General features: G+C 47.7%; 1 protein-coding gene across 1 annotated transcript in view; it reads left to right on the forward strand.

Annotated features, from left to right (window-relative positions):
- LOC124464179 (polypeptide N-acetylgalactosaminyltransferase-like 6) overlaps positions 1-17,847 on the forward strand; it is a 55,997-nt gene that overhangs the window by 14,173 nt on the left and 23,977 nt on the right. Inside the window, 3 exon segments of the mRNA XM_047016126.1 lie at positions 4,057-4,168; positions 4,971-5,109; positions 7,707-7,873. Of these exon segments, the coding sequence (XP_046872082.1) occupies positions 4,057-4,168; positions 4,971-5,109; positions 7,707-7,873 (418 nt within the window).

Consider the following 17,847-nt stretch of genomic DNA (forward strand, 5'->3'; position numbering starts at 1 on the left):
CATCTGGTGGCGGTGATTTGGAGAACTGGATATCACTATCAGCTTTGTAGAAAAGCATTATATACAATTTTGCTTACCTGGAAAAGCCGTCTTATGCTCCATTTTGCTCCTAGCTTTAGACCTCACCCTTGATCTGGTAAGTAAGTTGTACAGCTGAGTTAGCTAGCCTACTTCTGTGTGGGATTGCTAGAGTTAACCTAACCAGTACAAAGGGGCGAAAATACAGGGTGTTGATATTCACAGCCTGGAAACAGGCCTGTGCCTGGTGCGTTCTGCGGGTGTCTTCTAGCTAGCTGTTGAACATACTCCATGTTCATCTTATTTAAGTAGTGATCAGTTTGAATTCCTATAACTAGGCACTGAGCATGCGTATAGTCAGAAGGAATATGAATGACGAACATGACCCACGTTGCCTGTAATGTCTTCTCGAGTTCCAGAGTAAAGAAACTAAATATACCGAATCCTGAATTGTGTCACTAGTCTTTCAACACTAGCTATCTTCCAGAAGCTAACAAGCTACTGAACTGATGTTCTACTTTAGGTAATCACGCGCAGGTTTGGGACGTTTGGGACTTTTCGCCACAATTTTCTTTTTACGAATAAATGCCTAAACCGTGCAACGAACCTTCCAGCCAATACATGTAACGCAATCGTAATCAAGAGCATCAAAGGGACTAGTAAAGGTGGGAAAATAGATAAATAATAATAAATATGAGAAAGAATATAGCTTGTGCCTGGTCAATGGTAAGCACACTCAAATATGGCCATGAATATGTATTTATACAATATAAATACAGGTATTGGGGCTACTTGGATTAAAAAAGCCAAAAAAGTTTGAGAACCACTGATCTACACCCATGTTAATTATTAACTATCAATAATGCAGTGTGTGTAATGGTTAGTGTGTATAGAGATCAAAGAGAGAGTGTGGAAAGAGGATACAATCAGAGTGTAACAACATTGAGAGAAGAAAGAGAAGGAGGAAAGTGAGGGGATGAAGACAGGGTGGAGGGAGGAGAGAAGAAGAGTGTTCTGCCAAGTCCGCACTGGCCTTAATCTGGAGGGCACACGTGACAAAGGAGTCAAACTCCTGTGGAGACAGAGAGGATGTATGTGTGTATCCGTGCGTGCGTGCATGTGTGTATGCACGTCTGTGTGTGTGTTTAGCTGGTCTGGTCTGGTCTCCGACTCACATTGTTAAATCTACTAGAATTAACGTGCAACTCCAGACACACACACACACACACGCACACATAGGCAGGCAGGCAGGCAGGGTAAGCTCTCGAGCTGGAACAGAGGAAGGCAGAGGAGAACAGAGAAGAAGGGTGAAGGGGGAGGAGGAGTAGAAAACAGAAAAAAAGAGGAACGTTGGTTGACTGACAGGTACATTACATTTATTTACATTTATTCATTTAGCAGACGCTTTTATCCAAAGCGACTTCCAAGAGAGAGCTTCACAAAGTGCATAGGTCACTGATAATAACAACAAGATAGCCCCACAGCATTGCGGGTAGTCAAAAACAAGAAGTACATATTGTGAACAACCAAAAAATAGTGCTAAAGGGAAGAAACCATAAGAGCATGTAGTTAAACAAGTTAAAATTACACAACATTAATCTCTAAGTGCAGGTGTACCTGTAGGAAAGCAATAAAAATAGGATTAACTAAAAAAAAAAGAATACAACAGTTTAAATCAGCTACCACTAACCAACAAGAGCAACAGTCTAAGCAAGAGTCATTGTGAACCTTGAGGAAACTAGCGTTGGGTTCAGCAAACCATTCCTAAGTACCATTGTACTCCCGGAACAAGTGCGTCTTGAGCCTTCTCTTGAAGGTGGAGAGACAGTCCGTGTCTCTGATGGAGGTGGGGAGTTGATTCCACCACTGGGGTGCCAGGCAGGAGAAGAGCTTGTGCTGGGACCGGGCGGTCTTGAGAGGTGGGACCACCAGGCGGTTGTCTGAAGAAGACCGTAGGTGGCGGGTGGGGGTGTAAGGCTGCAGGAGAGACTTGATGTAGTCGGGCGCAGTCCCGTTCACTGCTCGGAAGGTCAGTACCAGGGTCTTGAATCTGATGCGGGCCGTTATGGGTAGCCAGTGGAGGGAGATGAGGAGCCGCTGCGTTCTGAATTCTCTGAAGAGGGCGGGTTGCGCATGATGGGAGACCGGCGAGCAGCGAGTTGCAGTAGTCCAACTTGGAGAGGACAAGTGCTTGGACAAGCAGCTGGGTGGAGTGCTCAGACAGGTATCTCCTGATCTTCCGGATGTTGTAGAGGGTGAATCTACGCGACCGGGAGACCGCAGCAATGTGGGCCGTGAGGGAGAGCTCGTCATCCATGGTAACCCCAAGGTTCCTGGCAGAGGATGAGGGGGTCACCGTCGCAGATCCCAGGGTGATTGAGAAGTCATGGGAGATGGAGGGTTTGGCCGGGATGATGAGAAGTTCCGTTTTGGCAAGGTTCAGCTGGAGGTGGTGCTCAGTCATCCAGGCGGAGATGTCTGCGAGGCAGGCCTCAATCCTAGCTGGGATCCCCGGATCGGTCGGAGGGAATGACAGGTACAGCTGCGTGTCGTCAGCGTAGCAGTGGTAGGAGAAGCCATGGGAGGTGATGATTGGTCCAAGTGAGGTGGTGTACAGAGAGAAGAGGAGGGGACCAAGGACAGAGCCCTGTGGGACACCAGTGGAGAGCTGGCGTGGGCCTGACAGTTTGCCTAGATAGATAGGTAGATAGATAGATAGGTAGATAGGTATATAGGTAGATAGAGAAATAGAGAGATAGAGAGATAGAGAGATAGAGAGATAGAGAGATAGAGAGATAGATACAGCTGGACAGCAGTGTTGTCCCTCCCTTAGGTTTGATTCAATGAGTCTAGATTACTGCCCACCTGCCCTGCTGCCTGCAGCAAGGACACACACACACTCACAGACACACGCACTCTCTCTCACACGCACACATCCAGTACACATCCTCTCTCCTACACAAACACACATTCACATACACACTTTCTCTCACTCATGTTCACAGATACAACCTCAAACACACACACATACAGTACACACAGACACATACCAACACAGTTTGCTCCTCCTTTTCCTACCTACATCCCCTCATCTCCCCCCTTCAGGTCCTCCCCCTCTTCTCCTCCCCCTTCCTCCCCCCTCATCTCCTGCACACTCTTCTCCCCCCTTCCTCCCCCCTCTTCTCCTCTCCCCTTCATCCCCCCTCTCCTGCTCCCTCCCTGGTTGCCTCCCCCCTCCCCTGTGGGGGTCCTCCCAGTGAGCCTATCTCATCTGCATTTCCCCTCCGAGCTCCAACATAGGGCTAAAATAACCCTCAATCAGCTCCTCATTGTTTACTCTGGGGCCTGCTGTGCTACTGTGTGTGTGCGCGTGTGTGTGTATGTGCTTATGTTCCATAATACAATATTCACTGTTGGTATTTTTCTTAGAATAGACAGTTCAAAAGTACCCCCCCCCCTTTCCCCATACACACAAAGACACACATACTTTCTCACACAAACAGACACACACACACACACAGACACACACCCTGGCTGCTGCTGAAGCTGCAAGGACGATGAAGGGCAAAGCTAAATACACTGAAACTAAACTAGTTTCACAGTTTCAAATGAATCTTCAGCGACTCTGAAGCGAATCTGCCTTCTATTCCCTCAGCTTCTTCTCTGAGTAGCCTAGAACATAGATCTAGATTATACCTAGAACATAAACATAAACCTACAACGTAATAGACCTGGAACACAAAACACAGCCCTAAAACATACAGGAGACCTTGAAGATAGATGTCAAACATGATGATGAGAAGCTAAGAATGTTACGTAGGAGAGGGGATGAGAGAAAGAGCAGTGGACAATCAGTTGCTTAGAGAGAGGGAACGAGGGATTGAAAGGACTGGTGAATGTTCCATCAAAATGTAAATGCTGACAAAGAATTCCTTAGCCTGGACAATCTTCACTCAGAGAAACTGCCACCTGACTCACCATATCATCATCTAATTATCTCCCTTCCTCTCTCTCGCTCGCTCTCTCCTCCTCTCCCAGGGTTTCTCTCTAGGCGTAGGGGGGGAGGACCAGGTCTTCAGCTGGACTGACGGTCTCAGGAGGAGAGACTGGCACGACTACGACAGCATCAGGAGAGACCAGCAGCGCGTAGGTATGTCTCACTTCCTGCTCGCTCAGGCGTCTGGTGACACGGTCCCTCTCACCTGCCTCCCGACGGACAGAGAAAAATACTCTCTCAAGAGCTCACATACGCAAATGTAGACACCCTCTCACACGCACACACACACACTCTCTCTTCCTCTGTCCCTCTCTCTATCTTTCAGTACTAAGTCAACTCCCGCTTGGCGTTACCATTTGGCACCTGAGTTAGATTCTCATTGTTTTGGTCCAAGTGACGTAAATTATGTTATTATGCCTCTCCCTGGGCGGGAGACAAAGAGACACAGCAGGAGAGGCAGAGAGAAGGTGTCTCCAAGTCCACAGTATGTAAAATATATCTCTAGCTGACAACAGAGCTTGGCAGCACAGTGCCTGTTTCTCCCACTCTCTCCAAATCCACTTAATATTTTACTGAGACAAAGATTTTCTATTTCTCTCTTTTGTCTCTGTTCTGGAAAGTGTCCATCTTTTCTTCTCCTCTCCTATCCTCTCTCCCCTTTTTTATCCTGTTATTTCCTCTCCTGTCCTATCCTCCTCTCTCCTTTCATCTGCTCTTCTCCTCTCCTCTCCAATCCTCCCCTCTCATAGTTAAGGATGTCATTGTTTCTCGGCAGCGCCTTTTCCAACATCAAACAATGCTGCTTTCAAGGAGTTTGAGCCATTTACGTCCTCAAGCAAACACACACACACACACAAGTATACACACATAAACACACACACGTGTTTGAGCACCTGTGTGTTTACTGTAACTGGGACCATGAGTGTTGGTCATGATTGTGTGTGTGTGAGTGTAGGTAAAGGAGAGCATGGGAAGCCCTATCCCCTGGCTGAGGATGAGTGTGATGAGTCAGCCTACAAGGAGAATGGCTTCAACATCTACGTCAGCGACCACATCCCCCTCGACCGCTCTCTACCCGACATCAGACACCCCAAGTAAGGAGGTCTCATCATCATCATGATCACCATAGTCCCTATCACCATCATCACCATCATCATCATGATCACCATAGTCCCTATCACCATCATCACCATCATCATCATGATCACCATAGTCCCTATCACCATCATCATCATGATACCAATAGTCCCTATCACCATCATCACCATCATCATCATGATCACCATAGTCCCTATCACCATCATCATCATGATCACCATAGTCCCTATCACCATCATCACCATCATCATCATGATCACCATAGTCCCTATCACCATCATCACCATCATCATCATGATCACCATAGTCCCTATCACCATCATCACCATCATCATCATGATCACCATAGTCCCTATCACCATCATCACCATCATCATCATGATCACCATAGTCCCTATCACCATCATCATCATAATCATATTTGTCACTATCATCACCACCACCATCATCATGATTATCATCATAATCACGATCCCCATCGTTATAATAATGATTGTCACGATCAGCAACTTCATCACGAGCACTTGTGGTGTTACACGCATTAATGTCTGCAGTCGTACTGAAAGACTGAGATTCGTCTTGAAATGGCAGAGATACTGTGTGTCTGTCTGTGTACATGAGCCTGTGTGTGTGTGTGTGTGTGTGTGTGTTCGAGGAGCAGCAGGAGGCAGTGTGTGAAGTCAGGAGGCCAGTGGAACTGTGTTTTCAGCGCCGCTGGTCGACAATGAGAACACTTTCCTCTCTCCAGGGGAGCAGGGAGGCTCTCTGGCCCGACGCTGCACTGATAACACCAGCAGTGAGAGGAGGGAGAGGAGGCGACAGGGGGGGAGAGAGGGGAGAGAGGGGGAGCAGAAAGAAAGAAAGGGAATAGGACACACAGGGCAGAGAGGGAGGGGGATACTCCAGCATATCTCATTTGAGAAAACATACACTTATCGGGATGTACGGTGTGTATCTATTTGTTCCCTGGCGTGTGAACCTGTGTGCTGAGTTTAAGTGTATATATCAGCGTGTGGGTTGATGTTGTGTGTGTTTGTGTATATATATATGGGTGCGTGTGCGTGTGTGCAGTGTGAATCATTTCCTTACCATAAGTGGTGGCCTGCGGCGTTTTGAGGTCTGTAACAACACTGCTTCTTTAACAGGGTTACTGTACACCTCTCTTTTCTCTCTCTCTCTCTCTCTCTCTCTCTCTCTCTCTCTCTCTCTCTCTCTGTCTCTGTCTCTCTCTCTCTCTCTCAATGTCTCTCTCTGTCTCTTTCTCTCTCCCCTCGTTTTTCTCCTGGACTGATGTCATCATCTATTCATTCCTTCCTTTTGCCCTCCCTCGACTCCATCCTCTCTGTTGATATTTTCTCTCTCTCCCTCCCTCCCCCCTCCATCCAGCAGGAGATAATTGATGTATTATCAGCATGTATGAAGTCTCTGAATAGATTGTATTCAGGGTTTCTCGTCCTTCCTTCCTCCCTCCTCCTCTTTCTCCGTCCCTTTTCTCCTCTCCTCCTTGCCTTCTCGAGTAGGAGATAATGAAGGTATTATCAGACGGCATGTCTCTGTTCATCGCCAAGGTGACAGACAGAGCCTCACCAGCTGACTGCAAACCTGCCTTAATGGCTACATCTGCCTATTACTATGTAAATGTTCTCTCTCTTTCTCTCTCTCTCTCTCTCTCTCTCTCTCTCTCTCTCTCTCTCTCTCTCTCTCTCTCTCTCTCTCTCTCTCTCCGTCTCTCTCTATGTCTCTCTCTATCTCTCTCACAATCTCTCTTTCTGTCTGTTTCAATCCTTCTCTTTTCTCGCCATCTCTCTTTGTGTCTCTCTTGCTTTCTCTCCCTCCCATCCTCCCCTGTTTCTTGACTATCCATTCCTACTCTTCCCTCCTCGTGTCTTCTTAATTAATAAACCTAATAAACATAAACTTTGTTCCAGTATCATCATCAAGATCACCATCACCACCATTACCATCATCATCAAGGTCACCATCACCACACTACCATCATCATCAAGATCACCACCACTACCACTACCATCATCATCAAGATCACCAACACCACCACTACTATCATCATCAAGATCACCATCACTACCACTACCATCATCATCAAGGTCACCATCACCACCAATACCATCATCATAAAGATCACCACCACTACCACTACCATCATCATCAAGATCACCATCACCACCACTACTATCATCATCAAGATCACCATCACTACCACTACCATCATCATCAAGGTCACCATCACCACCATTACCATCATCATCAAGATCACCACCATCACCACTACTATCATCATCAAGATCACCATCTCCACCACTACTATCATCATCAAGATCACCACCACTAGCATCATCATCAAGATCACCATCACCACCACTACCATCATCATCAAGATCACCATCACCATTGTCGTCATCACCTTGATCAGCACCACCATCATCATCACCACCACCACCATAATCATCATCATCAACTTCATCACCACTACCATCATCACCACCACTACCAAAATCATCAAGATCACCACCACCACCCCATCTTCACCACCACCACCACCACCTGTATTTAAGCCTTATCGTGTTTCCTCCAGCTGCAGACAGAAGCTGTACCTGGACAGGCTTCCCAACACCAGCATCATCATCCCCTTCCACAACGAGGGCTGGTCCTCCCTGCTCAGGACCATCACCTCCATCTCCAACAGGACCCCCGACCACCTCATCCACGAAATCATCCTGGTGGATGACTACAGCGACAGAGGTAGGGAAGCAAGGGACACACACACAGTCTCTCTCTCTCTCTCTCTCTCCAAGTCTCTTTTTACCTCTCTCTGTATCTTCATCTGCCTTCTCCTGGTGATGATACAGCTGCCTTCTTGCCCTCCTCATCTCCTCAACATTGCAGCGTGTGTGTCTTCAGGGAGGGCACACGCACACACACACAGACACTTACACACATACACACACTTTCACACACATTCACAGCTTGCTGCGTTCAAGGGGCAGCCTGTGCTTGACTCGCTCCATCCTTCCCTGCATAACTGGCCTCAGTGTGTGTGTGTGTGTGTGTGTTTGTGTGTTTTAGAGGAGTTAGAGAATCCATGCATACATTAGCATCATTTACAGAAGTTTGAAAATCTCAACAGAAACATCTTCTGCTTTCAAAGAGGAAAGGAGAGAGGGATGGAGAGAAAGAGAGAGAGAGACAGCAAGGTAACTTTTAATCTAAGGTAGATTTGGCTTTTGTCAAAGCTCCAGGGGCTTGAAGACGTCATTCACTGGCCGATACAAGTCATCGTGATTTTGAAAATTTCAAACCACGGTCCTCCCTTTCCTGTGCTTTGCTAAAGAACAATGCCAGCTGTTCTTCAAGGTCGGTAGGAGTAGGACAGGAACAGGAACCCAGTTTATCTGCAGTACTAGGAAGGCTGCATCCAGTGTATCTGCAGTACTAGGAAGGCTGCATCCAGTTTATCTGCAGTACTAGGAAGACTGCATCCAGTGTATCTGCAGTACTAGGAAGGCTGCATCCAGTGTATCTGCAGTACTAGGAAGACTGCATCCAGTGTATCTGCAGTACTAGGAAGGCTGCATCCAGTTTATCTGCAGTACTAGGAAGGCTGCATCCAGTTTATCTGCAGTACTAGGAAGACTGCATCCAGTGTATCTGCAGTACTAGGAAGGCTGCATCCAGTTTATCTGCAGTACTAGGAAGACTGCATCCAGTGTATCTGCAGTACTAGGAAGGCTGCATCCAGTTTATCTGCAGTACTAGGAAGGCTGTATCCAGTGTATCTGCAGTACTAGGAAGGCTGCATCCAGTTTATCTGCAGTACTAGGAAGACTGCATCCAGTGTATCTGCAGTACTAGGAAGGCTGCATCCAGTGTATCTGCAGTACTAGGAAGGCTGCATCCAGTTTATCTGCAGTACTAGGAAGACTGCATCCAGTTTATCTGCAGTACTAGGAAGGCTGCATCCAGTTTATCTGCAGTACTAGGAAGACTGCATCCAGTGTATCTGCAGTACTAGGAAGGCTGTATCCAGTGTATCTGCAGTACTAGGAAGACTGCATCCAGTGTATCTGCAGTACTAGGAAGGCTGCATCCAGTTTATCTGCAGTACTAGGAAGGCTGTATCCAGTGTATCTGCAGTACTAGGAAGGCTGCATCCAGTTTATCTGCAGTACTAGGAAGACTGCATCCAGTGTATCTGCAGTACTAGGAAGGCTGCATCCAGTGTATCTGCAGTACTAGGAAGGCTGCATCCAGTTTATCTGCAGTACTAGGAAGGCTGCATCCAGTGTATCTGCAGTACTAGGAAGACTGCATCCAGTGTATCTGCAGTACTAGGAAGGATGCATCCAGTTTTCCAGACCCTCAGGTGTCTGGCAGGTGTCATGATGTTACCCAGCCTACCCTAGAGGTGTCTCAGTGTCTCAGTAGGGAACGTCTGGGTTGCTGTGCTCTGCTGGCTCCACACCCCCAGGTTACCAGGCTCCTGCCGATAAAGATGTTTAATCACTATAGAGCAGCGTTCACCGGCACACAGCGAACCGAGTGTTGCAGAGTGTTAAACAGCCCAGGGCAGCTGGGAAAGAGTAAATACCTGAACAGATTGTTCACCTGGGGGGAGAATTACAATCAGGGTTGGGTGGGGAGGGGGGGGAGTAGATGGATGGATGGATGGATGGATGGAAGGGGGGTGGAGGGGAGTAGAAGAGACTCCTTAGTGACTTTGCTGCATGTTCTCAGACACACATCCTAGAGGTATCTGTCCTGGGATTGTCTAAAACCCATGGCCCTTTGGGACACCTGACGCCCAGGAAGTAAGCCCCCTCCCACCACCCCCCCCCCCCCCCACACCTGTCACCAGCATTCTATTTTAGTCTCCACGACAACATGGGGGGCTTAGGTCCAGCTCAGTACAATAATTGTTTGGAGTGGGAGAGAGAGAGAGAAAGAAAGGAAGGAAGAAAGGAAAAAGACAGAGTGACAGAGCAAGATAATGAGGATTGGCAATTTGAATTGTCTGAGAGACTGTCATTACTGCAGCTCATCAACAACTGAGAGGGAGGGAGGAGAAAGAGATGGATCACGGAGAGAGGAGAGAAACCAGAAGAGATATGGAGAGGGAAGGGAAAGAAAAAAGAAAGAATTGGAGGAAATAGAAAGAAAAGGGAATACGATGAGTGCTGGGATCCACAGTTTACAGCTTCAAAGGAAACCTGTCATCTTCATGATTGACACTGCCTCATAGAGGAGATAGGAGATATCAGAGAGAACACACACACACTTTAACACACCTAAACACACACAGAGGCACACACACTCCCGTCCGACGAACTGACAATGACTAATTTCCCCTGCTTCTAGTTTGGGTGTGCGTGCGTGCGTGCGCGACAGAGTGAGCGAGTGCAACCTCAACATGTTTAGAGCCAACAGAGTTAGACGCTTTGTCCTTGAGATATGTCTCACTCTTCCCAGCACTCTCATCTAATAGGAGACGCAGGCACCTCCCTAACACCAGGCCTCCCGGATTCAGATCATCTCCAGCATCACAACCCAGGAAGTGGGATATTAGGACATTGGGGACACGAACGTAGCAGAGGCTGACTAGATCTGTGTTACAAAGAGAGTACCCCAGCAGATAAGGCACACACCTCCAGTCTCCCTGTCTATATGCACTCTGTCTTGTTTAAAGCTTCACTCTTAAGTGGCTGTGCTAACGGAGCTGCAGGCTAAGCTAATTAGCGGGCGGCAGTGAGAGCGAGAGGGACGTTAAATAAGGGCTAAACACCCGGATTAAGTTATCCCAGCTCTAGACAGCACCAAGGTGCGAGCCAGTCTCTTCAGTTGCTTCTCAGAGGAGCCTAACGGAGCCTTAGGCCCTGTGGTATAAAGTTTGGGATCAGGCTAATCTACCGAGATCAATGGAGATAAGTCGGAATGTGCACTGTAGATCTGGCTGTGTTTTGGGATCAGGCTAATTGCAGAGACTAGAAAATGTTAATTTGGGGAAGATCAGGTTGTATTGATGTGTGTGACTGAGCCAAGATGGCCTTTCTGCCCAAGGAGTGGCCTGCTGATTCTACAGTCTGTGTCTGTGTGTGCCTGTCTGTGTGTGCCTGTCTGTGTGTGTGTGTGTGTGTGTGTGTGTGTGTGGGAGGGTGGGTGTGTTCTCTATTGAAGGTGTCAGCCACCCAGGGGAGGAGAGAGAAAGAGAAGGGATTGATTGTAGCGTCTAAAACAGACAGTGATGGACTCTGTGTCAGCGATGCAGCGTCTCTCTCCCCTCTCCTTTGTCTCATCGCTCTCTCCTCTCATTCTCCTTTGGGGGAAGCGTTTAAAGACAAATCAATCCTCTTGTCCGCTTCCCGCCGCTTCTGCCGATACTCATAACAGTCCGACCTTCCTCTGGGAGAAGCCTGCCCGGCCGACGCAGCGACAATGCCTCTCCTCCTCCTCCCCCTCTCAATCTTTTCGATCTCTGTCCACTCTCTCTCCTTTCTTTATCTCTCTGTTGCTCTATTTTGCCAGACTATCCACCTTTCTCTTTTTCTTTCGCCCGTCATTCTCTCCGTCTCTCTCGTTCTCCTCTTTGGCCTCTCGTCTCTGCCGCTGTCCTCCTCTCTCTCCTCTCCTCCAGTCTCTAGATTACAAGAAACGCTGCAGAAGGGATATTTATTAAGAGTGCTCGTGATATTGATCTCGATGTCCGTGTGGCTGCTCCTCTTGCCGTTGTTAATGTTGTTGTTATTGCTGATGCTCTTATTATTATTCTTGTTATTGACGATGCTCTTCTTATTGTTCTTGTTATTGGGGGATTGAGGTGCCGCAGTGTGTGATACTGAGAGACAGAGAGACTGGTCTGTGTTCTCCGTGTCTGGTGACGTCCCCAGAGGGTCAGAGCCGTCCCCAGAGAGTCAGAGCCGTCCCCGGCCCTCCAAGCACCAGGGACAGCAGCCCCAGCCGCCTCACAGCCAGACCGTGAGCAGCCACTTGAAACTGGTTCCCTCTCCTCATTCAGCGAAGGAGCCTAATTCGCTAATCAGCACCCTTCTCCACAAAAGCTGAACTGACAGGGCTCAGAGGGGCAGAGAGCCTTGAGCCGGCTCGAGGGGGCCAGAGTGAGTCTCCGGCACAATTACCCCCCCCGGCCGATATTGTAAATCATTATTTTCGAGTGGCCGACCCGGAAGATTTCTGTTGGTTTTATTGTAACTTTCTAAGTCTCCTGAATTGTTAGGCGTTTGACACTCGGTGGGTTGTCACAGTCTCCCTGGGAAATAATGGAGGCCAGGCTTGGGTCACACACACACACTCACACACTCACTCTAGAGAGTGATGGATTGATGGAGCTGTCAGTTTTCACTGCAGCCTAAGATTGAATCACCAGAATCTCTCAAATGCTTTTTCTCCTTGGTCTTCTCCACTGTTACTGTTCAATGCATCCCCATATAGAGAGTACTGGAATGGAACAGTTCTTTTACACAAACAAACAGGAAGACAATACACACACACATGCGTACAATACATAAATGCACTCAGAGTGAAGTGGTGTGTGTGGTCTTCCAAGCGTTGGACGTTGGTGAATTGTGTGTTGGAGTTGACCTTGTATTTAAATCTCTGCTTTGAGTGTATGTATGCGTCTGTGTGTGCTTCTGTGTGTATGTGTGTGTGTGTGTGCTTCTGTGTGTATGTGTGTGTGCTTCTGTGTATATGTGTGTGTGTGTGTGCTTCTGTGTGTATGTGTGTGTGTATGTGTGTGTGTGTGCTTCTGTGTGTATGTGTGTGTGTATGTGTGTGTCTGTGCTTCTGTGTGTATGTGTGTGTGCATGAGTGTTTGACCTTGCTTTATTTACTCTGGCCAGACTTTCTCAGGTTTTAGAGCTGCAGCTCCAGGAGAGAGGGTTATCTCTGCTACACACATTGACCCCTACTCACTTCAAAGATCTGAGACAGAGACACACATACGCACGCACGCACACACACACACACGCACACACACACACACGCACACACACACAAACACACAAACACACACACAGGGCTGAACATCAGACAGTCCCTTGTCTCCAGATCCCTCAGGTTTCCTGCAGCCTCTCATCTGGTAAAGATGCATTACATTCTCTCTTGGTATTCACTGACAGCAGAGTGTGTGTGTATGTGTGTCTACAATATTGGTGATTCATAAATGGCCTCGACCAAACCTATCTTTCATCCAAAACAAAGGAGCATCGATTTATTCTGCCTGCTTGGGCCCCTCCCTTCCAGTCAGACCAGAGCAGATGATGCCAGAGCTGCTCATCAGTCAGACCACCAGATTGCCAGACACGCAAGGGAGACGTGTGCTAGTCAAAACCACTTACGTAGGATGAGGCCCAGACGCTGTGTGTTCAGGATGGGGGTTGGATCTGTGCTCCACAGTCCTGGTGGTCAGGAAGGACACACAGATAAAACCCCTCCCTCCGCCAGCGTGAGGAGATGAGCTAAGGCTTCTCTTCTGGAAATTAATTTGGTGTGAACAAGCTTAGAAAGTAGTTTGGCGGCAGAGGAGTAGAGAGAGCATTTCTATCACGTATGACCATCGATTCTAAGAACATTTACCGTAATGGTGTGTTTGTAGAGCGAGTCAGACAAACAGGAAGAAGCGTCCTCCTCCTCCACATCCTCCTTCTTTTCTTTTCTCTGGTTTTCCATTTATATCCGTCCCTTCAAAAGAGAGATCACAGGCAATTATCCCTCATTCACAGCCAGGGTGAAAAAGCCCAATTCAACACCATTATCATCATCACCTTATCTCTCTCACTCTCTTTCCCTCACACACTCTTTCCCTCTCTCAGTTCATATCTCTCTCCTTCCCCCCCCCTCTCTCTTCTTTCCCCCTCTCTTTCTCCCTCTTATCCCTCTCTATCTTTCTTTCTTCCTCGTTCATCCCTCTCAGTGTGATGTATGGATCTGTGTGGCAGCTCGATGACTGTGATCTCCTGGCTGCTTGGATGGAAGTGGATGAGGCACACTGTTAGTGTCTAGAATAGAGGTAAAATCAGGCTAACTCCAGACTAGTGTAATGGCCCTAAACTATGTGTGTGTGCCTACGAGTGTGTGTCTGTGAGTGTGTGTGCCTGTGGATTTGAGTGTACGGGTGTCTGTGAGTGTGCGTATCTATGAGTTTGTGTGTGTGGGTGTGTATGTATGCCTGAATGTTTGCATCATTTTTCCATTTGCTCTAGCCTGATTTCAACTGTGACCGAGTGAGGTGGAGGTAGTATAGAGGGGGTGTGGAGGGGAGGGGGGGGGGGGGGGGGCGTTGTAGGGAATTGGACTTCAGAATTCGGGGGAAATAGAGTGTGTGTGTGTGCATGCATAGGTTTTTCCGTGTGTGTTTGTGTGAGAGAGGGAGAGACTGATGAAGGTGTCTGCTGTGTGAGAAGGCCTCATTTGTTACTGTCTGAGATGACAAACCACAGATAGAGCCCAGAGCCTGCTTCCCAGCATGGTCATACATTACCCTGATGGGACTCTCCTGGTGTTAGACCGGTCCAGCCCCATAGGAACACACAGACTCTCCTGCTGTTAGACCGGTCCTTCCCCCTGGGAACACACAGACTCTACTGGTGTTAGACATCCTTGGAACAGAATCTGAACTGAATGGACGGTGATGATGTTCCCGTGATGAGGTTCATCAGAGGGAATGTTATAAATCCTGAAGTTCCCCCGTTTCTGGGTCAACGAAACTCTTGTTCTGCGGAGAATGGTTCCTTAGTTCACCTAGAGGAACCCCGCGTGTTCTGTGTGATGTGCAGGTAGCAGCCCATCTGGGCTCTAATGAGGCAATGTTCCTCAGAGCTGAGACATCGTCAGATGTTCTAGTGTTTAGGTGAAACTGCACTATTTAGGTCAAACAACGTCTTTTAATCTAAGCTCTTTTTATGTCTAAGGAAGCGAGGGATGAGAGGAAAGAAGAGCGAAATGGAAGAAAAGCAGAGGTTTCTTTCTTCTGCTTCTCATCCGTCTCTCCTGAATAATGCAGATTGCTCTCATACCTCATTCCACACATTTACTCATTTGATCTGAAATCCACTTTAAAACATGTACCCTCCTCTTGTCTTCTCTCCTGTGCTCTCCCATTTCCTCTCTTCTCCTCTCCTCTCTGCTCTCTCCTCTCCCCTCCTCCCCTTTCCATGCCGTGTTCTGACAAGAAACAGAGAGTCCTTCGGAACAGCAATGTTAACATGCTGCCATATCTGTTAACTTCGCATTTGAGCAATGTTATCACATATCCTGTCTGCATTAGCATCCTAGCCATGTTAGCATACCGCCAAGTTAGCGTAGCCTCGTAGCCATGGCAGCATACTGCCCTGTCCCAGTATCTCTGGGGGTCTGTTTCAGACAGAGTTTCCAGTGTGCTGTCCCTTTAAGGAGAGTTGTATCTACAGCTGTGCGTTGCTGTCCCACCTGGTTTATGTGGCGTCACTAATGCCCCCTGATGCCAGCTGGCGTGTGAGTGGGCAGGATGGCAGCAGGGTGGCAGAGCTACAGAGGGCTCTGTCCTGGCTAATGGAAGACAGGGATCCTGACACTGCACATCAGTCCTGGCCAACACTGATCTCTTTCTTCAACCCTTCAGTGCTCTCTCTCTCTCTCTCTGTCTCTCTTCTCTCTCTCTCTCTCTCTCTCTCTCTCTCTGTCTCTCTCTCTCTCTCTCTCTCTCTCTCTCTCTCTCTCTCTCTCTCTCTCTCTCTCTCTGTCTCTCTCTCTCTCTCTCTCTCTCTCTGTCTTTCCATCTCTCTCTCTCTGTCTCTCTCTCTCTTTCTCTCTCTCTCTCTCTGTCTCTCTCTGTCTCTCTCTCTCCATCTCTATCTCTCTCTCCATCTCTATCTCTATGTCTCTCTCTGTGTGTCTCTCTCTCTGACTCTCTCTCTTTGTCTGTCTCTCTCTGTCTGTCTCTCTCTTTCTCTCTCTTTATCTCTCTCTTTGTCTTTCTCTTCTCCATGCATTCTTATTTTTCTCTTCCCTCCTTTATCCCTCTCTCTCTCCCTTCTTTCCTTGCCTCTGTCTCTTTCTGTGTTGAATCAGTTCATTTTAGTTCTGCTAATGCAAAGCTATCCTAGTATAAACCCCTGTGGGTGGGTGTGTGTGTGTGCATATTACGGAATTAACCTACCAGACATCTATCTTGTTACTTAGAATAACCAATGAGACAGCTCGGGCTTCCTGAGACTAGCCAATGAGACAGCTTGGGCTTTCTGAGAATAGCCAATGAGACAGCCTGGTCATCTTTAGTCTAATAATGTAGTCATGTTTCAGTTTTTTTCTGTGTATTGTGAGAATGGGAATTTAATTGTGTCAGTTTCCATGGTAGCATGGTTTACTTGGACCCTTTTACAAAAGGTAAATACTTTTCCTCTATGTTTATCTCTCACTCGCACTTTTTTTCCACGGTAATGGTGTTTTGTCTCTAACCTGACCGAGTAATTAGCACTGTGAGTGTGAGAGAGATAGATAGTGAGATGAGGGTAATTGTTCTAGGTTTTCCATTCAGGTAGTGTTTGCAGTAGATACATTTGTTTTAGCCCAGTAAATACACACACACACACACACACACACACACACACTGGTAAAACATTCCCCATCAGCTTTTCGCCTCCTGGAATCAGAAGTGATCGTTGATTTAGACACACACACAGCTGAGATGGATGAGTGTGTAACAGCGAGTTATGGATTGATCCTCAGGCGATATGAAATGCTCCACAAGCAGAGCAGCAGGCAGAGACAGGAGAGTGAGAGGATGGCAGTGACAGCCACCGTGTGCGTGTGTGTCGTGTGAGTGTGCGTTGTGTGTGTGTTGTGTATGAGTGCGTGTTGCGTATGCGTGTATGTGTCAGTGTGTAAGTGTGCAGGTGTGTGTGTTGTGAGGACTTGCATGTGTGTGTGTGTGGGTGTGTGTGTGTGTGCTTGTGTAAATGTAACCCTGCAGTATAACACACTAGTTCTTCAGACCTCCTGGCCCAGCAGGTAATTCCTGCTGAGTGTGTTAAACAGGACTGTCTTGGTTGCCTTTAATAGCAGCTGGTGTGTGTCCACACCACAAACATGTGGAGCAAAAAATACAATCATTGATATTATTTGTTTGTAATGATCTGAAATGATAATTGAAATACGTAACTTAAAATAACTTGTTTTTTATTCTGGGTGCCTGTATGGTTCAGCTAACCTTTTTGAGAGGGAGCAGAGAGGGGAGGAGGGTGAGATGGAGGAGTAGAAGGAGACAGAGGACGGAACAGAGGAGATTAAGAGAAGAGGAGGCAAGCTGGAAGGATGTACGTCGCTCTCATAGACCCCAGATCTCCTGAGGCTCTCTGGTCTCAGCGAACAGATTAGCACTAACGCCAGACCATAATATCTCTGAGGTACTGCTGTGGGACCCTCAAGACAGCCGTTACCACGGTATTCTATGGATGATGGTGTGGTCGTAGAGAAGAGGTCGTACAGTCAGCCCTCTTATGTTGGGCCCTGGAGACAGCTGCTTTGCATCAAGTGGATAGAGGGAGGGGAGAGAGAGAGGAAGGGAGAGAAGGAATGGGGAGAGGGGTGATCAAGGATGGGGAGAGGGGAGGAGAGAGATTATGAGAAAGGGAGAGGAGGGAGTCAGGGGAGTGAGAGAGGGAGAAGTTGAGTTCAAAATGATATCCATTGATTGAGAACTGTGGCTTTAGCAATATTTACCAGAG

Source organism: Hypomesus transpacificus, unplaced genomic scaffold (genome assembly GCF_021917145.1).
Source record: "Hypomesus transpacificus isolate Combined female unplaced genomic scaffold, fHypTra1 scaffold_313, whole genome shotgun sequence".
NCBI classification, from domain to species: Eukaryota; Metazoa; Chordata; class Actinopteri; order Osmeriformes; family Osmeridae; genus Hypomesus; species Hypomesus transpacificus.